Source organism: Phycodurus eques, chromosome 7 (assembly GCF_024500275.1).
Source record: "Phycodurus eques isolate BA_2022a chromosome 7, UOR_Pequ_1.1, whole genome shotgun sequence".
Classification (NCBI taxonomy): domain Eukaryota; kingdom Metazoa; phylum Chordata; class Actinopteri; order Syngnathiformes; family Syngnathidae; genus Phycodurus; species Phycodurus eques.
This window is the reverse complement of record NC_084531.1, coordinates 5592024-5613376: the sequence shown is the minus strand read 5'-3', so window position 1 is coordinate 5613376 and position 21353 is coordinate 5592024. Positions and strand designations below refer to the sequence as shown.

The 21353-nt window shown below is 40.2% G+C and overlaps 2 protein-coding genes across 6 annotated transcripts in view; both read left to right on the top strand.

Annotated features, from left to right (window-relative positions):
* Positions 1-17030, top strand: part of acsl3a (acyl-CoA synthetase long chain family member 3a) — a 40393-nt gene extending 23363 nt beyond the window's left edge. For 4 of the 5 annotated variants that reach the window (XM_061682454.1, XM_061682450.1, XM_061682452.1 and 1 more), the window contains 10 exons: positions 830-980; positions 2997-3120; positions 4460-4531; positions 5513-5652; positions 8303-8475; positions 9024-9098; positions 9835-10026; positions 11182-11296; positions 15235-15392; positions 15470-17030. In XM_061682454.1, the coding sequence (XP_061538438.1) occupies positions 830-980; positions 2997-3120; positions 4460-4531; positions 5513-5652; positions 8303-8475; positions 9024-9098; positions 9835-10026; positions 11182-11296; positions 15235-15392; positions 15470-15627 (1358 nt within the window). In that variant the 3' untranslated portion in view covers positions 15628-17030. The remainder of the gene's footprint in view (positions 1-829; positions 981-2996; positions 3121-4459; positions 4532-5512; positions 5653-8302; positions 8476-9023; positions 9099-9834; positions 10027-11181; positions 11297-15234; positions 15393-15469) is intronic. The other variant, XM_061682455.1, reaches the window with a different exon arrangement.
* A 553-nt stretch (positions 17031-17583) lies between these two features.
* kcne4 (potassium voltage-gated channel, Isk-related family, member 4) lies at positions 17584-20240 on the top strand. The gene is made up of 2 exons (XM_061682006.1): positions 17584-17689; positions 18439-20240. The coding sequence occupies exon 2, from the start codon at positions 18455-18457 to the stop codon at positions 18986-18988; it is 534 nt and encodes a 177-aa protein (XP_061537990.1). The 5' UTR covers positions 17584-17689; positions 18439-18454; the 3' UTR covers positions 18989-20240.
* The last annotated feature ends 1113 nt before the right edge of the window (positions 20241-21353 follow it).

The following is a 21353-nucleotide window of genomic DNA, read 5'->3' as shown; positions in this document are numbered from 1 at the left end:
AGGACAATGGAGTCCCCAGCAGTGTCCCAATTCAGAGGCGCAGAGCCTCTAAATTGGCGCAGAACCCACACCTGCTCGGCACCTCTCACCATGGGCAACTCCAGACTGGAAGAGAGTCCACTCCCTCTCAAGAGGACTGGTACCAGAGCCCAAGCCTTGTGTGGAAGCGAGCCCGACTATATCTAGTCACAATTTCTGTCACCGCCCAGCTCATAATGCACCCAACCCCTCTGGCCCCTCCCTCAGGTGGTGAGCACATGGGAAGGGGGACCCATGTTACCCTTTTGGGCTGTGGCCGGCCAGGTCCCATGGGTGCAGGCCCGGCCACCAGGTGCTCGCCTTCGAGCCCCACCTCTGAGTCCATTGTTTGTCGTCATCATAAGGGGTCTTTGAGCCGTGCTTTGTCTGGTCCCTCAGCTTTGTTTGTCATGGGTGACCCTGCCAGGGGCATAAAGCCCCAGACAACTTAACTCCTAGGATCATTGGGACAGACACATCCTCCAGCACAATAAGGTGACGGCTCAAGGAGGGGGAACTCAAAATCAAGAAAATCTAAAACTGATAACAGTATTTTGGATTTGTTTTGGAACATTTACTATGTAATTTTTTTTTCAACTGAATGTAAGGATCTAAATTGAATGCTAAATTACTTAAACTGATCACACCTTCTTTTACATACACAGTGTCGTGTCAAAACAGTGAAAGAATTAATAATCTCATGATGACATGGAGTGCACACCAGTGTTACTACTTTGAGAGTGAGAGTTTTCTTAATGTATCTCTTTCCATTCCCTTGAATGTTCTGTTTATGTTTCTATTTTTAATACAGAAATTTCTGAGCAAAATCAGCCTCTAGCTTCTGACATTGCAGTCATCATGTATACAAGTGGATCCACAGGTACTCCCAAAGGTGCCCTGATCTCTCATAGCAACATTATCGCTGCCTTCACAGGAGTGGCCGAACGGATACCTAACTTGAGGTGAACAGTTTCATGTACCGTTGTGTTTGTGTGTCAATACTGTCTCAGTGCTATTGCCTGTGACTATTAGTTAGACTAATATTTAATTAGTCCTCCCTTGCTTGCGATTTCTGATACCTTGTCTTCTATTGTTTGACTGGGAACATTCTCAAAATACAGTGTCCTCCAAAGGTATTGGAACAGTGAGGCCAATTCCTTAATTTTTGCCGTAGAATGAAAACATTTGGCTTTGACATTAAAATATATCGGAGAGATTTACATTTAAGCTTATATTTCCAGGTGTTTTGGTCTGATACATAACCCTTTTAAACCCACTGATTTTTTTGGTTTTCCTAATATCAGAACATGTGACTAACATGTCTGTTATATTGACTAAAGAGCACTGAATGTCTCAGCTTGGTTTCAGATTAGGGTTTTGCATGGCTACATTTACAGTAATAGGTGTAACCCCCATTAAAAAATAGATAGCTGTAAATCGGTGGAAAAACAAGCATTTGTGAAGCTGAAAACCAATCAGAGCAATTGTACAAATGCAGCAATAGCCAGTATAACCATGGTGTTCATATCCTGAAGAAGAAGAAACAGATGTCAAACAGACCAAGAAACACAAGAGCAGTTGACAACAGAGACATTTTAATGGTTGTAAAGAAAAACCCTAAAACAACTGTTAGTGACAACAACCTCCACTGGGATGGAGGCTGCAGTCAAAAGGTGGAAAAGCATCACATAATACCCCCAAACCTGAAGACAGAAACACGAGGCAAAATGTGGCGGTGCCCTACGTGGCTGGTTTGTCAAAAAAACTCGAAGGATTTTATCCAAACATGATATATAAATACATTTCAAACCCATCAACACCCACAGACAAAAACTGGTTCACCCCAAGGACAAAATCCCAAGAAGCAAACTCAGCCATGTTGTTTAAGTGGTGCAATGCAGTGAGGACTGCAACGACCTCTACGCTGGATAGACACGCAACCGCTTCACAGGCGTAGCGTCAACGGCCGCCTTCTTCGGCCCCAGAATCATTGGTTCATTTGCATCTCAAGAAGAACGAACATTCCTTTGAAGACAGCAAAGTCAAAATTCTGGATAGGGAGGACCGCTGGTTTGAAAGAGGTGTAAGAGAAGCCATCTATGTCGAACTAGAAAAGCCATCTCGAAACAGAGGAGGTTTGCGACATCACCTATCATCTGCAGTATAACAACCTCCTGACATTCTCCCTCCAAAAGTCGCCTCATTCAACTGGAAAAGTGACTGCACTTTTGCCTCCACTTTTGCCCTACTGTTACAAAACAGTGGGTATAATTTAACATAATAACCACCCCCACACATTTTCTCTACCAATGACATGTTTATCAAAGCTGGACAAAGAGGAGAGCAACAGCGTTAGCACAGATTTGCCAACAGTGCCAGCATTACCTTCTGATGATAATGTTTGGAGCAGGGGGGAGTGTTTGTGACGCAGCGTTGCATTTTGAACGGCATAAACACAGCATTCACAATGCAGTGTAAAAAGGCTTTTACGGATACACACTGTGTGTGTCGAGCCCTCCGTTGAACCCCAGCGACTGTCTCACCGAACCCAGGTTAAGAACTAAAACCTGCTGATCTCACCATGACAAGAAATATGCTGTAAAAATATGCGTATAATTCTTGATCCTTGCGGTATTTTGATGAAAGTATGTCACAGACATGTTATTAGAATAGCCCGGAATTGTTTTAAATTGTGTCTTTAGGTCTATTTTTCTTTTGTCTATTTTAATTCTGTTCCAACTGTTTTGATCACCTAACAATGTGGTTGGTGTTTTGTTACACATTTTTTTGTATCAGATCCAGATGTAAATACCTGGAAATAAAAGCTGAAATGTTGATCTCTTGCCCCATACTTAGCTTAAGATGTAAAACCCAAAGCATTTCAGTCAACAGAAGATGTCAACGCCTCGCTGTTCCAATACCTTTTTGGGGATGGTATTAAACAGAACAACGTGAGCTAAATATTGGTCTGTTTACAGTGAGAAAGACACTTACGTTGGCTACCTTCCCCTGGCCCATGTACTGGAGCTGAGTGCTGAGCTTGTGTGCATTTCTCACGGTTGTAGGATTGGCTATTCTTCACCTCAAACTCTCTCTGACCAGGTATGGTCATGTGTCATGTATTTGATCATTGACTTGTGAATATCATTAAGCAAATAAAAAAAGAAATGTTAATTTATAAAGGATGATGTTTTATGCGTATGAGAACTGAGAGATCAGCTATGTTTCAAAAGATGTAGTCTACACAAAATAGACAAAAAGTATTTAGATACCTGGCCACAACACTATAGAAGAACAAATAGAAGAACATATGGTTTCCATTTTAAAACAAAAACTTTGTAGATACAGTAATTTTCTGTGTGGCTGTGGGCTGTGGGAATTTTCTCCAGTCCATCAGAAGATCGTTGGTGAAGTCAGGGTCATAAAAAGGGCCCAGCTCACAATTTAGTTCATCCCACTGGTGTTTCATCTTTGAGGGCTCTTCCATAACAAGCTCATTCAACTATGACCTTACTTTGATCAGTCCCCACAAAGTATGAAGCATAATTGTCCAAAAAGTTTTTAAGATGAAGAATGAAAAATTTGGGTGAACTAAAGGGTGTATAGCTTAACCGCTTAATGTAACTACCGGATTTGAGGGCTTTGTCATGAAAATTATCTCCATATATACATTCCTAGTCAAAGGTTTTACAACACCCCAATTTTTCCTTTTTTTTTTTTGGAAAGTTGAGCAGATTAAGTCCAATGGATAGCTTTAAATTGGTAAGAAGCTGTGAACTGTCAGAATTAGTAGAAGGGGGGGACGGGGGACGGTAATGGTTAGCCCAAAATAATTGTACATTTCAGAATTGTACGAAAAGGTCGTCTCCAGACTTGACTCCCCATCCAGCTAGCTTGGGATGAACTAGGCAAAAGTGTGAAAGCAAAGCAAACTACAAGTGCCTCACATTTCTGACAACTTTGCAACAAAGTTGGTAGGAACTTTCTGAAGAATATTTGATTTGCATTGTAGAGTGAATGCCACGAGTGTGTTCAGCTTTTGTATCTTTCTGAGGTGTCTATTTTAATGAGTCAAAGGTTTAGAATACATTTTTGTTGATGGATTCAATTTATTTCGTAACGTGTACTGTTGTTATATTGTTTTTTTTCAGAGTACAATGAGACATTGGACTCTGCGAAATTCTTTCTTTTTCTTCTTTTTGAAAAATTGGGGTGTTCTAAAACGTTTGACAGGTAGGGTCAATGTGTACAATGTGAAAGACTGTCATAGCTGGCAGAAAATACAGCAGCATGACAGACCTTGGCAGGAATTTACTGTACATTTAAAAAATTCTCAAGCACACCATTGGCAGGCTATTATCACGCTGACATGTTCATGAATGTTAAGAATTTTTAATGGATTTGTATGGTTTGTTTTTCTGTTTTTTCTTGCACTCATTAGTCAACTAAGATTAAGAAAGGCACCAAAGGAGATGTCAGTGTCCTGCAGCCCACTCTGATGGCAGCTGTCCCTGTAAGTATAGAACACCTTGTCTTATGCCATATAATGCAGGTCAAGCTGAAATATTTCCACATTCCCAGTCAAAACTTTAAAAAATGTTTGTGCATGGTATAATCTCTTTATCAGTTGAAATTTATAGCAGATGCTTAAAAGCTAACAACTCTTAAGTACTGTAAGTGATATTTGGACCCATCTACAGTGATGAGGGGCCTCTTACTCTAAACTGATTGCGAACTGAAAACTACCAGTGAAGCAGATGTTATACTGTATTGTTAGAAAATGATTTCAGTAGTAGGTCTTTAGTGTAGTCAGCATTGATTCAGTTCCCACTCAGTGACCGTGTGAATGGTTGTCTGTGTATGTCCTGTGATTGGATAAGCTATATAGAAAATTGATTTATGGATGATTGGTAGTTTCAATAGCATTTCTACACTAAGGCAAGTTTCAGGCGGTATGCTTTTCCCCAATGTATTCTCAGCACACTCATATGCACAAGAAACCTCCCCCCCCCATCTCCCTGTGGTCGCAGAGCAAAGGGCAGAGGCCCCCAGTCTCTAGAACCATTCACAGCTGTGAACAGAACGTGAGAAAGCCCCATGTGGTCATCCCCATGAAATGCACTCTTGCACACACGCATACTCACAAACACTCATCCGGAATTGTTTGCTGTTATATGACAACGGGCTGCTCCAGGAATCTTGTACAGACTTCCTCTCCCACTGCCATTGCTTTGCACGCAAACACAACATACACACACATACGAAATTGTTTGCCGTGATATGACAACGAGCTGCTGAAGGAATCTTTTACAGACTTCCTCTCCCACTGCGATTGCTTTGCACGCAAACACAACACACACACCCATAAGGACCAGCTGTTTTGCCTTTTTGTCTGTGTCTTCTAAATCATTCTCACATTAACTCATGATCATAATCACTCATCACATCTCTGTTCTCCATGTCTAAACTCCATCCCTACACCACTTGACGACAGGAGATCATGGATCGCATTTTTAAGAATGTGATGGCCAAGGTTGAGGAGATGAACTTTTTCCAGCAAACACTCTTCACTCTTGCCTACAACTATAAATTGGATCAGCTCACCAAAGGTTACGGCACGCCTCTGTGTGACAAGTATGTATATGAGTTGCTTCAGAAGCATGGCTTTCTAATTACGTACATACTCACTGGTCACTTTATTTGATACACTTGCAGAATCTAATCTAAAACAATGAGAGCTACAGTTGAAACCAGAAGTTTACATACACGATATAAAAAGACATATACACTTTCTTTTTCCTCTCATTTTCTGTCATGAAATGTATTAGGTCAATTAGGATTACCAAAATTAGAATCTACTACTGTATGCCAGAATAATGATAAAATGATTCTTTGACAATTTTTCCATTACTTTCTTCAGCGTCAGACGTTTACAGATAGTGAGACTATGACTTTAAACAATTTGGGGAAACCCAGATGATGTCATGTCTTGTCATAGTTGTATTGACAACATTTTGAGTTAATTAGTAACATAACCTGTGGATTTATTTAAAGGCACACCTGAAACACACCATGGGAAATTCAGAAAAAATTAGTCAAGATATCAGGAAGAAATTGTGGACTTGCAGAAGTCTGGTTCATCCGTGGGTGCAATTTCCACCCAGCCTGAGGCTGCCACATTTGTTAAAACAATTATACGCAAGTATAAACACCATGGGAATGTACAGCCATCACCTCCCAGGAAGAAAACGGGTTCTGTGTCCCAGAGATGAACGTGCTTTGGTCTGAAATGGGCATATTAACCCAAGAACAAAAACAAAAGACCTTGTGAAGAGGCTGGCTGAAGCTGGTAAGTGTCATTATCTACAGTGAAATGAGTACTGTACCGACATGGGCTGTAGGTCCAGGAAGAAGCCATTTATGCAGTTACAATTTGAAAATGACACAGGGAAAAATACCTTAATTTTTGGAGATATGTCCTGTGGTCTAACGAAAATCAAATTGAACTGTTTGCCCATAATGAGCATCGTTTCGTTTGGAGGGGAAAGGGGGAAGCTTGTAGGTCTCAGAACACCATCCCAACTTTGAAATGCGTGGGTGGCAGTATCATATTGTGGGGTTGATTTGCTACAGGAGGGACTCTAAATATCATGAGGTAAGAACATTATGTAGGAATACTTAAGCAACATCTCAAGACATTAGCCAGGAAGTTAAAGCAAATGAGCAATGATCTGATGCATGCTCCCAAACTGAATACAAAGTGTCTTAAGGATAACAAGGTAAAAGTTTTGGAGTGGCCATCACAAAGCCCTGATCTGAATCCTTTTAAAAAATTATTGGCAGACCTGTGTACTGTATATTGGCGTTTAGATAAAACGTAATTTCTTTAAGAAATAAATTCGAAGCAGCGACGCCCGTGTTGCTTCCGGTTCAGCGTGACTTGATGCTTAGCGTTATAAATCAAGCTATTTTGTCTCGTAAAGGGCACCGCGTCACTTTTTATACGTATAGAATTTAGGAGAACGCGACAACAAACCTTTATTCAGTCTCATAATCTAAAGGTTACTACATTTTATGAAATACGAGTCCGAGATGAGAGAGGTCTCCTTGTTAAACTCAAAACACAACGAGTGGAATTTTATAGAATATTTAATGAAATCTACAAGGGATCAATAGGGAAACGCAAAGAGGCTAGCTACAGGAAGAAAATAACACTAATACTGGTGAAAGAAAGATAGGCGCAGAAAAAGAGAAATAGAACATCGTGTGTTGTTGCTCGGCCAAAAATTAGAGTGAATAGGTTGCAGCGTGTCGAACTATTACAAAGTTGGGATTTGTGTGGAGATAGTATTTTACCCCAAATTATAAGGCACTAATCTTGTACAGTCTGGCAACCACTGCAAACTCACAAACGTAGATCAGCTGGTCTTTGGGTGTGGTCTTTCTGCACATTTCTCAGGAGGTGTTGAGGTCGGTTTGGGTGGAAAAAGTTGCATAAAAATAAAAACAGGCGGAAAAAGGGAAAGAAGTTGTTCTTCACCCGTTCTGTGGGAGATTGGGACTGTTGGACTCTTTGATGACTGTAAACCAAGATTTCGAGGGGACCTGCTAATTAATTTAGGGTCCAGTAGGCGTCTTCGTGTGGTTGTCTCGAACAGCAGAGCCGCAGGGAAGAATGCATCTTATCAAGCTGTGGGGGAGTTTTTGGCAACTGGGTCAGAGTCAGTACACCTGAAAAGGCATGTGCGAGGAAGGTAGCCTATTAGTTACACCAGTTCTGTGAGGAGAAATGGGCCAATTCCTGCCAACCTTTGTGAAAAGCTTGTGGAAGGATATCCAAAACGTTTGACCCAAGTCATGCGGTTTAAATGCAGTTGGTACCAAACACTGATGAAATATATGTTAAATTCAGACTTTGAAGAAAGTGTCCAAAAAAAATCCATCTAATTATTCAGGCATTGAGCAAATAGAAATAATTTTGCTAATCCTAATTGACCTAAAGCAGGAAACGTTTAGTCTGATTTTACGTCAGTGAGAAGAAAAAGTGTATTTTTATAAACACTTGGTTTAAACTCTTGTCAAATATTCTGCCTTTACAGATAATAATGCTCACTTTTGACTGACACGTGCACTGTATCCTACTAAGAGATGTAACCTTGCTTAGCTAAATGATAGCGACAACAAATAAGAAACACCCCACTGCATTTCATTGCCAATTCTACATACTGATACTACATACTTTTAGTATATTTTAAAATATATTTTTTTCTATATGCCCATTTAGATTGGTCTTCAGTAAAGTTTGTGCTCTTCTCGGAGGCCATTTACGAGTGTTATTTTCGGGTGGAGCCCCGCTCTCCACTGCCACCCAACGCTTTATGAATGTATGTTTCTGCTGCCCTGTGGGTCAGGGATACGGCCTGACAGAGACCTGTGGCGCTGGAACAGTTAGTGAAGGTAAGCAAAATTGAAAATGGATAGCTGTGAAGCTGATCATATCAAAGGTAAACCATAAGAGAATAAAACAATTCACTGCAAATGCATATATTTCCGGGTTTATACGACATGATTACTAAATACATAATAAGTTTTGGAAGAAAAGACTACATTGTAACTGAATGAAGGGAATGATGTTGAGGGATGAAAATCTACAACAGAAAAATTGTCCAAGTAATGAAAGACAAAACAAAAACAAAGGTAGTGAATCGGTGAACATTTTGTTCAGTGGCACAAAGGAAATTGCTTAAAACTGTCACCACAGTTGAGTCATATCTTTCTGAATGCCTGTCCTTACCTATTTATTTTGAAATTGCATGTTGAAATATGCCTAGCTTTTCCCAGATGGACAGTAATCATAAATCAGCCTGCAGCCCACTGGTTTGGACATTCCTCTGGGATGGGGCTACCATAAGGCCAAAGGGTCATGTAGCCATGGTATTAAATATTGTTGCTTGATGCGAGTGCACTTCCTGATTGTGTGTACGTGTGTGTATGCTATGTTTCAGTGTGGGATTACAGCTCTGGGCGAGTGGGAGGACCGCTAGTGTGCTGTGAGATCAAGCTGAAAGACTGGGTAGAGGGTGAGTGAGGCTGTGTGGGTCAGAAAATACCCCCCACCCACACAGACATACACAGTGTCGCTGTCCTTTCTTTCATCTCACTCGAAACAACACGCAAATTGTGGTCAGAAGTTACAAAACTGCCCACATGGCGATAAAGTGGAATCTCCCAGAGTCAATGCCTTGCGGGTTATACAACTTGGAATTTGACCAAATAATATATAATAAAATAAATAAAAAATACAGTCACACAAAAACTTCCAGGTTGAACTGACTTTCGATTTCAATTCATGACAGCTGTTAAAATGTAAAATGTTGCACTGCCTGTGGAGTTAAAGGTTTTATAATCACAACAATTTGAACAGATTATTTCAATTATAATTGCTTGAAAACAAAATTCTCAATAAGGGCAATATTAGGCCATCAGTGATGACTTCATTTTCCTGCCCAGGATTACTGTACAACTTGCATTTTAGCTAAAAAAAAAACCATTTTTTCCCACTTTGCCAATCCCGGCATTATTCCAGCAGCCTATATAAAATGTGGGCTTCAAAGATAAATGGAATGTGACCTTGTAAGAAAACCGTAGAACCTTTTTTTCCACATTCTTGTGGAAATTGAACAGATTACTCGATGTAAAATCTGCGAAATATCGATAGTGACTCTATGGCTCACTTTCTTTATGGTTAGGATTGTATCTATGTTGTCGTTATGTATTTCTTTCACACAAAAAAAATGTTTTACATTGTGTTCTCAGCGGGCTACCTTCACACTGACAAGCCGCACCCACGAGGAGAGATTCTAATTGGTGGACCCAACGTAACTATGGGATATTACAAGAACCGTGCGGAAAATCAAAGTGATTTTTTTGTTGACGAGAGTGGTCAACGCTGGTTCTGCACTGGCGACATTGGGGAGATTCATGAAGATGGATGCCTCAAGATCATTGGTGAGCTAAAGGGAGGGTAAGAGTGGAGCTGGAAATTTTGAAGTTGTCTTCTTAAGTGGTAAATAGTCATTTCCTTTAGGGTTCTTTTGAAAACCTCATTGTCAAGACAGGCAGACTAATAATAATGGTAATAATATAAATCTTCAGTATATACTATCTCTCGAGACCCAAGGATGTTTGTATACAGCACTGCTGATATATAACAAATGACTTGCAATGTACTGTATATATCAGCGGTTTCATTTTTGTCACATTTTTATGGTTCCTTCAGAGGGCCGTTATGACTGTGGACCCATGTATCCACATATTATTACATGCACACAACAAATTGATGAGTAACTATTTTTTGAAATCAGAAGTCAATAATACATTGTTTTTCCAACTATAATGCGATTTATTTTAAAAGTGGGATTGGTAACAACAAATGTTTGCAATATCTCTAAAGCTATTAAAAGTGAAGAGTGTAGCACCCTACGGATGTAGCGTAAGCACGACACGAGGTTTCGCAAAACACAGGGTTTATTCTTCAGCTTGACAACCCGTGAGAACTGGTCACAAACATAAAGCACAAATAAAATACATGTTGCCCTTATGAAACAATAAAATAAACATTTTGAAAGAAAGTATTAAAACAAAAGATTAGTCTAATTTGTGCCTTTCTTTCTACTTTGTAGTAAATAGTTATTAATTCTCTGGCGTTATCTTAGTCGTATATATTCAATGCTGCGTAGGACTAACAAAGTAGTCGACTTGAGTGTGTGCTGGCTGACGAATGCGCTCATATAATTGGCGTCGGGTGGAACCCTTCCGGTTAACAGTTGGTTCCTACTAATAATCACCACTAGATGACGTAGAAGCAAAAGGGAATGAGAAAACAAATAATGACAGACTGTAATACAGAGAATTTGCAATTTTAGTATTTCAGCAAGAAACATGAAGTTGACGCGCAGGACCTTCTTTCGCGGGCCACATAAAATGATGTGGTGGGGCAAATCTGGCCCTCAGGCCTTGAGTTTGACACCTGTGGTATCATTTAAGAAATGAAAATATTTATGTATCACTGGGTCAAAAAATAAGTAAAACGTGTTGCGAAGCGGTGACATATACGCCAGCGTCCTCACATATATGATGTTGCTGTCTTTCCTGTAATTCCAGATCGTAAGAAAGACCTTGTGAAGCTGCAAGGAGGAGAGTACGTCTCCCTGGGAAAGGTGGAAGCTGTATTGAAGAATTGCCCTCTGGTTGACAACATCTGTACCTATGCCAAAAGGTGAGCTGTGATGCATTGCTTGTACACCAACATAAATACTGTATTGTATTGTGGCAGCCACGCAAGTAGCATTTAGAAGGGCAGTATTGAGCCGTGCTTCTTCAGGAGTTTTTTCCTCTGCCACTTAGGCATTACAAAGACTTAATGGACACGTAATTAGGTACACTTGTACACTCTAATATGATGCAATAAATGACCTGTATCACCAAATATTGCTCAGTTTTGATTGACACTGTTAGAGGGGTTTTGATTGGGGGTTTATTGTGGTTGTAAATTGCATTGGTGTTGAACTGCCCTGCAATGTTTCTATGATGCAGTGCAGTTCTACTGTACACCACTGCAAAATTCAACCACAACAAGCAAACCTACTGGGCCAAATGTGAGCACTGTGGATACATTTTGTCTGTAGATATGTTTTGTGCATAGAACACAACTTTTGTCTGTAGATATGTTTTTTGCATAGAACACAAGTCACAGTCCTATATCATACTTCCAGCTGTTTCTACAGTACAGTTCTATACCACCGCAAACTTCAAATGTTTGTACAAATAAAATAAATAAACAAGTTAAATTAATACCTCTCTTACAGTGTCAATCCAGAGTGAGCATCATTTTAATTTAATTCATTATGTTACATGCATCTTATTCAATTGTCAAGGTGGTCATAATGTTGTGACCTGTCAAGTGTACAGGTAAGAAGAAAGCAATAAGTTGTGTTGAGTGGCAAAAGTGTCCCAAAGCAGTCCTATAGTCCAATCAATCTTCAAAGAGTTGCCCTTACGCAACGGCATAGACGTGTAACTGATGAATACATTTTATTTAATGGCCTTTGCCACAGTATTATTTAAATCTGAACATTTTCACTCCAGAGACCCAACTATTTGTATATAATCAGTTACAAAGTATGTTGCACGTATGTCATCATTAAGTCAATAACCACTAAGTATTGTTGCCACACTCCAGGAGTGATGTGATGTTATTTTTTTTCTTCTCCCCCATTCGTGAGTGCCACCATAAGAGCCAAGGCATTGTACAAAAAGATCAAATGTTACCGCTCATATGAGTAAAGTTGTCCCCTTAATTTGTACCATTCAGCAACTAGCGAGTAGTAACCAACCCACTAATTCCTTTGAACAATTCCCACAGCTCAATGAAATAAAAGGAGCATTGTGGTAAACGCAGGTATTCCTTGGCTAAAGTTCTACTTATATAAAGGGTGTATGAAAACTAATTCCTTTTTAAAAAATACTCATAAATCATTTACCTATTGTATTTTTTCCCAAGATTGTTGTGTTCTTTATAACAAATGGACAAAATTTGATATGGGGTCCAGGATTCGCTCCCAGCTTTTCTCAAGTCGCCAAGGAACTGTGTCAATTGATACCAGGATCTCTTGTGGCACAGAAGGCGTGACTTTTCGTATTTGCCCATCAAGTTCCTCCGAAATCTTTGGTGTCAAGCAGAAGACTTTTTCCTTTAGCCAACCCTAAAGTAAAAAGTCACATAGTGGTAAGTTGAGACTCTTGGCTGGCCACTCATTCTGACCACGATACCATTTATAGACGGCAATAAAAAAATGAGGAGGGTCCACATCTCGCATGAAAATCAAATCTTCAACATTCTCCCAAACACTGATTTCATCTTACAGCATTGGTAAGGTACCTTTTAGCATTTTTTGTATTGCGAAGAATGAAGGGACCCACAAACTTGTCAATCAATCTACTTGAATAGAACCCATCCATTTTCAACACCGCTTATCCTGGTTAGGGTCGCGGGGCGCTGGAGCCTATCCCAGCTGACTTCGGGCGAAAGGCGGACTACACCCTGAACTGGTCGCCAGTCAGTCGCAGGGCACATATAGACACGGACAACCATTCGCACTCACATTCACACCGTCACTGAGTGGGAACTGAACCCACGCTGCCTGCACCAAAGTCAGGCGAGTGTACCACTACACCATCAGTGACTTTGAATAGAACCTGTCTGACAAAATGAAGTCATCCAAAAGATCTTAAAAAGCTGCAACAACATGCCACGAGCCAAAGAATTTCAAGAACAGATGAGAAATAGTGTAATTGACATCTATTAGTCTGGAAAGGGTTACAAAGCTATTTCTAAAGCTTTAGGACTCCAGTGAACCACATTGAGAGCCATTATCCACAAATGGAGAAAACATGGAACAGTGGTGATGGTGAACTTTCCCAGGAGTGGCCGGACTACAAAAATTACCCCAAAACCACAGTAATGAGTCATCTAGGAGGTCACAAAGAAAGCCTGGACACCATCTAAAGAACTGCAAGCCTTCCTTTCCTCAGTTAAGGTCAGTGTTCGTGACTCAACATAAGGTAGAGACTTGGCAAAAAGGGCATCCATGGTAGAGTTCCAAGGCAAAAACCACTGCTGACCAAAAATAACATAAATGTGTTTCTGGCTGCATCGCTGGCCCTGCGGGTTGGGGGGGGGCGTCTGGCTCTCCTGGGGGTGGCGTGTGGGGCGGTGAGTGGGGTGGTTGGCTGGGGGGATGGCATTGGGTCCCTGCGGCTCCCGCTGGGTGGTCGGTTGTCGGGGCGCCTCGGTGTGGCCGGCAGACTACCCTGGGTGCCTCGGTGTGGGACGTGTCCCGTCCACCGGGCTGCTCTCGGGCGGACCCCTGGGCCTGATCTCGCCCCTCAAATGATTGGGTGGGGTCCTCAGCCACCGCAGTGCGGCCACAGCATTTACAGGACACTTTTGTCAGTCTTTGTGCATGTAAAACGGTGTCAATTCACTTGCATGTATCTGCAGGAACACACCCCTAGGACTCTTTCACTGAGTGTGGGGTCACGCACTTACTGCAGCAAATAACTCATGAATATGCAAATCGCTTGTGTATCCCCTCATTTATACACCCGTCCTTTAGACTTTTATAATTTACATAATTAATGCCACCACACTTCAGTTGTACAGCCGGGTTCACGACCCTTGTCCTGCATGCGTCTTCTCCTGTCCTTGTCCTGTTCTATCTTGTCCTGTCCTTCCCTCACAGGGTGAAGCACTACAGCCCCATGCAACACTCATATTTAATGTTTCATTGTTGTAGATAATGTAATGATTTACTTCTCTCATCCTGTTTAGAATTAGTGCTTTGTCTTTTGTCTTTGTTTCTCTCTCCCTGCTTGAAACTTCGTTCTGTTGGACTGATCAAGTCTGATTCTCAATAAACCTCAATTACAATACCACAGCGGAAGCTTAAAAACTCCGTGACACAGTGAAACTGTTCCGGCATAAAAGGGATACAGATTTTCCATTCTGCTTGACCGAACAGCCAAACAGGACAAAAAAAAAAAAAACTTTTTCACACAGGGCCAGTTTGAATATTAATATTTCCTTGATTTAAAAAAACAAAACAAAAAAAAACACCATTTTAAAAGTGAATTCTATGTTTAGTTGGGTTATATATACATTTGTTTGATGATCTTAAACATTAAAGTGGGGAAACAATGCAAAAACAAATGAATTTGAGAAGGGGGCAAATATATTTCCTATATATGTATCCTAATGAGGACAAGCAGTATAAAATGGTCATTCCCAACCAGTGTACCGTAAGAGATCATCCGGCGTGCCTTGGAAATTATCCAGTTTCACTTAATTTGTCTTTTTTAGTCATTTACAACCATACATGTATTTTTACTCATCCAACAATGCCAGTGAGGAATTAATTAAATGCTCTTTCAGTTGTAATTAAATTGTGTAGCACTTTTTATGACATACTGTACATATTGTTTGGTGGTGTGCAGTGAGATTGTTTCAAAAGAAAAAGGTGCTTGAGCGCAATAAAGGGTTGGAAACCCTTGTATAAACTAATGGCTGGAAGTAGAACGACCTCTGTCCATAACCCGATTAATGTCTGCATGTAAATGGATTGTATTTGTCTTTGACTTGTTCTGCTGCTGCTGCAGTGATGAGACGTACGCTATCGCCTTTATGGTGCCAAATGAGAAGCAGCTGCAAACTCTGGCTGATCAATATGGCATCAGTGGCTCAAGGGAGGAGCTTTGCAACAACAAGGTCATGGAAGAGCTGGTGCTCAAGGTCATCAATGAGGCCGCTCTAGCAGGTAGGAAGACTCCTGACTTCTGAAAAGTTGGTTTTCTCATGATGTGCGCTTTGTGCTGATCTATTGTCTTCCTTCAGCCCAACTGGAGCGCTTTGAGATCCCCCGCAAGATCCATCTGAGTCCAGACATGTGGACTCCTGAGACAGGACTAGTAACTGACGCATTCAAGCTCAAGCGAAAGGAGCTGGAAATCCATTACCGGAATGAGATTGCAAAGATGTACAATGGGAAATGATGACATGGACAATTGACAGTCCACAAACAAAGCAGAAATGTACAAAGTTCCGAAATTTGTGGGTTGTGTTTTCCCTTTGGACTGTTACCCAGCTTCCACGTTGGTTGTTTCTACTTGAATTTGTAGCTGAACCAAAGTAGAATGATTACATAGTACTGGATACGTGAAGTTTGCAGGAAGTGCAATCAATGTGTCTGCTGCTGCCTTTTCTTCTCTTGTCCATGTGTATGACCCCTGTCTCAAGTGGTTTATTGTTCCAGATGGAACTTATGAAACAAGACTGTGGTGTGTTTAGCTGTGTTCTGTTCAACTCGCCTGAGTTCACAGCAAGAAGCTTTGGATTGCATTTGATTGCACACTTTACTTTACTTTGTTTACTTTTGTCGCAGAGTTGTTTCTTTATTCGTAATCTTAAGGATAATTATACTTTTATCTGTCCTGCAGGTCTGGAGACACTTGGCTCTTTTGTTCTTTTGGCCTGAACATTGATTTGATATGTTCAAAGTTGATTATTCATGGTATGTAGTATGTTAATTTCAAAATCACAGAATAATTTCACATTTTAATTGTGAGTATTTTGTCAACTTTTAATGGCACATTTTTATCAGTGTATATGAAGTACCCAGATTTGCCCTGAATGGGATTATTTTAACGTTGGAAACAGATGGTCTGTTGTTTAGTTTGCTCAGCTGCTGTACAATGACACTACTTTCCAATGTGCTGAACACACACTCCAGAAATAATTTATTTATGTATTTTACAGTAGTCTGTAAAGCGTTATTTTGATGAACAGGGCAAACTTAAAAATGTCTGATCACTAAGCAAGAAAGGTAGTTGATTACAAAAAATGTTGAAACACCAATAACAAGCTAAGGACAGTCTGAGACTTAAACTTAACCAGCACATGTAGGGAACATGATAGTTTAATTTTGGGGGAAAATGATAGTTTAATTTTGGGGGGTGTTTTGTTTGTGTGTCTGATCCAGAGTGAAATAAAATGAGTTAAGACTACGCAGCACGATATGCCATTGTAAATGGAGACGGTGCCTTCTAGAATGGTCTGTATTCTGTCGTGGTGGAAAGTGAATTGGGACAAAATAAGCAATGACACACAACAAAGAAACTGAAGTTAAGACTTTAGTTTCCTGATTTACACTTTGTAGCTTCTAGAGCCTTTTGAAGCAGGATTATAGCTCTTTCCTGTCATGTAAATGAACCGGGGGGGGGGAGTCACTGGAGAATATCGTTTTTTGATGGAACCAGGCTGGGTACGCTGGCAGACTTCCACAGTCCAGAAGCATGTATCGTTTGTTTCACTGAAGAAATTCAATTGTATTACATTTTGAGTCTTGAGTTATTGCCTTGTGTTTCATTGAAAAGAATAAACACTGCTGTTTAATTGATTTAATGCACTCACTGTATCTTTGGAATTGCATGGACATACAGGACATGACCAAAATCTACTATAATGATCATTTTGTATAAAATATTGTCATATTACTGTTAAATGAAATACAAATACTTATGTGCATTTAGCGGAAGAATATTCATTAATTTCAAAAGACAACTTCTACATTTAAAATCCATTGTTTGTGCTGAATCACTTTGTATTCTAAATTGGCATTGCTAGACAATCGGATTTAGTTAATACACCTAAAAATTCTTGTCTTCATTAAGATTAAAGATGTACTGATTTAACAATATGTGCAGTGTTTTTTAGTGGTATAGAACATTCTAAGACCTGTTTCTGTGTTTCATCCTCGTGGAGCTAAATAATGTGATGAAAATTCTGAAACTATGTGTGATTGAAAGTTGTGGATGGTCGTTTTCTAATCCAACAGCTGTATAAATAAATTGACAAATGTTTTGTTAAGATTTCCACAGATTGAAGCCTTATTCTTACACATGCAGTCAGCCCCCTCCACGTGACTCGCAGTCGGGGTAGGGGGTGGTGACTGTATAAATAATTGAATCCTTGGAGACCTTCTGCCAAAATCCAGAAGAGCTGCACGAAGTTACAAGCTCGCCGTTCGTGCCACAGGAAGTTTGACCCCTCGTTTTGGTGAGTTAAAAATTACTCGACGTGTTTAAAGATAATTTGGTTTCTATGGAAAAAATCTATAATCTATTAATAGACTTTTTTTTTTTTTAATATTAGGATATTTTCGTTCACATATACCTACTGTACAATCGATTGATGACTGTCCACGTGATCCAGTGATTTCTTTACGTACGTCATATTTAATAGGGAATTGCAGAATGTGTCTGCCCATTTCTATCCAACCATTTATACGCATACATTAATCTAAAAAAAGATTAGAATATCAAACCTATTTTCAGGAAGTATAGATGAATAATAATAATACATTGTATTTCTATTGCAGTTTACATTTCATGATCTCAAAGCGCTACAGAGAACAAGTTTAAAAACTAAATAGATGAAGAAAATTGGATACAATTATAAATGATCGGAAACCAGGAGTGATTCGAGGAGAACCCAGAGTGAAATATTTCAGGACTTTTATTTGATGAATATAGCTTCGAAATCCCCAAATTCACCATCTTGAGAGATGATTTGAGAAGCAGTTCACTTGATTTTTAATTAGCCTTCGGAGATTTTGTGCTTTAATCAATAGATTTTTTTTTTAATTGAACTACTTGAGATTTTCTATGATATTAGGCTGTAGGCAGCCTACCTAGGCTCCCTTGATTTTTTGGGCAAAATTGTGTTTTTTGTTCTTTGTTTGCTTCTATTTGTGAGGGTGGGAAGCGCACAGTATCCCAATGGGTTAAAGGTCATTTTCTTTGCAGATTAATAAGTGACAAGATGGCGCACCTGGATAACTGCACCCAGCCTTCCACACCCTCCCCACTTCGCGCACAGGCGGCGCAAAGCGGCGGGAACGCATACTTGTACATTTTAATGGTCGTCACTTTCTACGGAGTCTTCCTGTGCGGCATCATGCTGGGCTACTTCCACTCCAAGAGAAAGGAGAAGAGGAGGACCAACATCTTCACCCGCCTCGTGCACGAGGAGGAGCAGCGGGAGTGGGGGGCGCTCCCCAAGAAGCACAGCCTCTCCTTCACGGCGGAGGCCGCCGCGGGAGCGCGCTCGCTGAACCTGGCCTTGCCTTTCTGCGGTAACCACGGCAACCGCTTCGGTCATCTTCGCCGCGAGGGCGCGCTGCCCTCTCCGCTCGCGTGCGCGCTCTGCACGGAGCAAAGCAGCGTCAGCTCCCTGTGCTCCTCCGCGGACACGCGCTTGGCCATCGAGGAGGAGGAGTCGGACAGCGTCAGCGGGGAGGGGCCGGAGGAGACCCCCAAGGGGCGAGTGCAGAACAGTGGGGAGGACTCCGGGTGAAAAAAAAAAAAAAAACAACAACAAGGAAGGAAGCGCAACAAGCCCCGTCAGAAGTGATGCTTAAAAAGCAGAGGTGGAACAAAAGCTGCTCACACTTTGTACTTAAGTTGAATTACAGGTAATTGTGTACCAAAAAAAAAAAAAAAAAGAGAGACTGTGTTTTAAAAGGGGCCTTCTGATTCAACTCGTGGACTTAAAGTCAATTCAGATCCTGAAAAAGTAGAGAATTTAAAAGTACAAATACACTTTTCCTCTCAATTGCATACAACACATTTGATACTTGGCACAGCAACAAAAACACTGCTCACAAAATAGTGAACCTCTGATCAACTTGCATCATGCTCGTTCAAGGAGAAAAGGGGAAAAAAACAAAAACAAGACCGAGCTTGCACTAAGATAATCGGGACTGAACAATTGTTCTGACACATTCACAAATGTATCTATACTGCAGAAATAACATCGTCTGTTTTGTTTTGCTGTCTGCTATTGTGTGGATGCAAAATGGCTGCCATATCCCGGCACTTCAGATCACAGTCGTTATCCAGGAAAATGGCGCTGTGTGGGAACTGCTTTTGTTTTCTATACATATGCTTTATTTAATACAGATTGGTGATTCAATTGCTTCATTGTCTTAATAATGCAGTTTTGGAGTAGTGAACAGGAAAAACAATCTCAAGCAGTCTTGCTTTGCTTTGTAAAACGCCATTTCACTTGTGATAGAGATTGTATATATTCTTTTTCTGTGCTGTTTAGTGCATTTACATTGAAATAGCTCGAAAATACGGACACCAATTTGCCTTGATATGGAATGCATTAGTATCTGGTGGCTTTTCTGAAAAAAAAAAAAAAAAAAAGACCACTTAGCTGGATACATTTGTATTATATCCTGAAGAATCTCCGCCTTGCCTCATTGCAAAGGGGTTGATGACTCATCCTGCAGGTATCTGAGGAAACCGCCGTCGTTTTTTTTTGGGGGGGGGGGCTTGCTGGACTGAAACAAATATTTTTGCCTTTACTCTGTTATGCTCTAGTGACAACATGCACCTGGGACACACTTGAAAGACTGTTAATAGGCCTGTCTGTCTGTCAACAAATGTATGTTTTAGCTCCCTGACATGCACTCTGGTAATCTGTGGTGTAAATTTGCATGATCAATATACGTAGTGCACATTGTGAATGGTATTATTTATCACCATGTGTGGCTTAATTTAAGAGGTAGTGAGAAAAATAAATGGTTTACTTTGTACTTACAGTCCTAATGCTCCCGTTTTGTTGTTATACACCATGGCACCAATAAGAGGCAGTCTTGTAGCGGTTAGTCAATGAACCAAGGGAATAGAATGAGGGTCAAATGAGATTAAGAGGGAAGAAGAAATTGCGTCCATGTTATTTTTGGAACTAACCTTCCTCATGTCATAATTGTGTCCAAGGCAGAGAAGAAATATACAATCCAGTCCACTTTGTAAAGTAATTAGAAAGAGCAATCAGAATCAGTTGAACACTTCCCGGTCTAGTTTCGTAGTCGAATGCACAGTTTACACCGCAACAAAGATAGCAAGCTCTGTTCGAAATAACTTTGAAAGATGTATTTATTTGACGAAATGTTGATTTCATTTTGCATTATTCTGGTTGTAGTGGGATGTAGTAAAGTACGTTTGCCTCATAATCAGAGGCGATACTTCTATAATTGTACCCCTCTCATAAGGTAATCAAATAGAAACATGAAATATGAAATATGATGCAGTGTAGTTCTCCAGCACTCCCAACCTCAACTACATAAAACTAATTCTTCAACTTGAGAATGTCATTTCAATTGCATGTGAATGCTTAAGAGCTGAAACTGGACTGCAATGCTGTAGAATTGATTGAAATGTAAGAAATGTAGACTGCGTGACTAGTAAAAAAAAAATATGGGTTATAGTTCTGAGAATTGAAGTGCTAAGCCAGATTCAGTTATTAAAAATATGCATAATAGAATTCATCCATCCATTTTCCGTCCCGCTTATTCTCACTCGGGTCTCAGGCATGCTGGAGCCTATCACAGCTATCTCATAAATTAAAAAAATTGGGAAAACAGATTTGCCTAATTGCCCCATGGGTCTAAAAAAAAGGTTTCTGAATCTGAATATACATATTTTCCCATATTCAGGTACTATTTCTAATGGGAAGCAATAAAATGCTAAGTTGCTAATAGTAGTTGTGCTAAAATACTGTACAGCAAGATAGCGACCTGAGTATATAAAGTGGAAAGAAAAACCAATAAGGATTTTATGTCTTGCCTTGCATTCGGATATTTCTCGTGAAAAACTTGTCAAATGCTAATATGATAACATTTAGTGTGCAAATATTTGGCAAGACCTGAGTC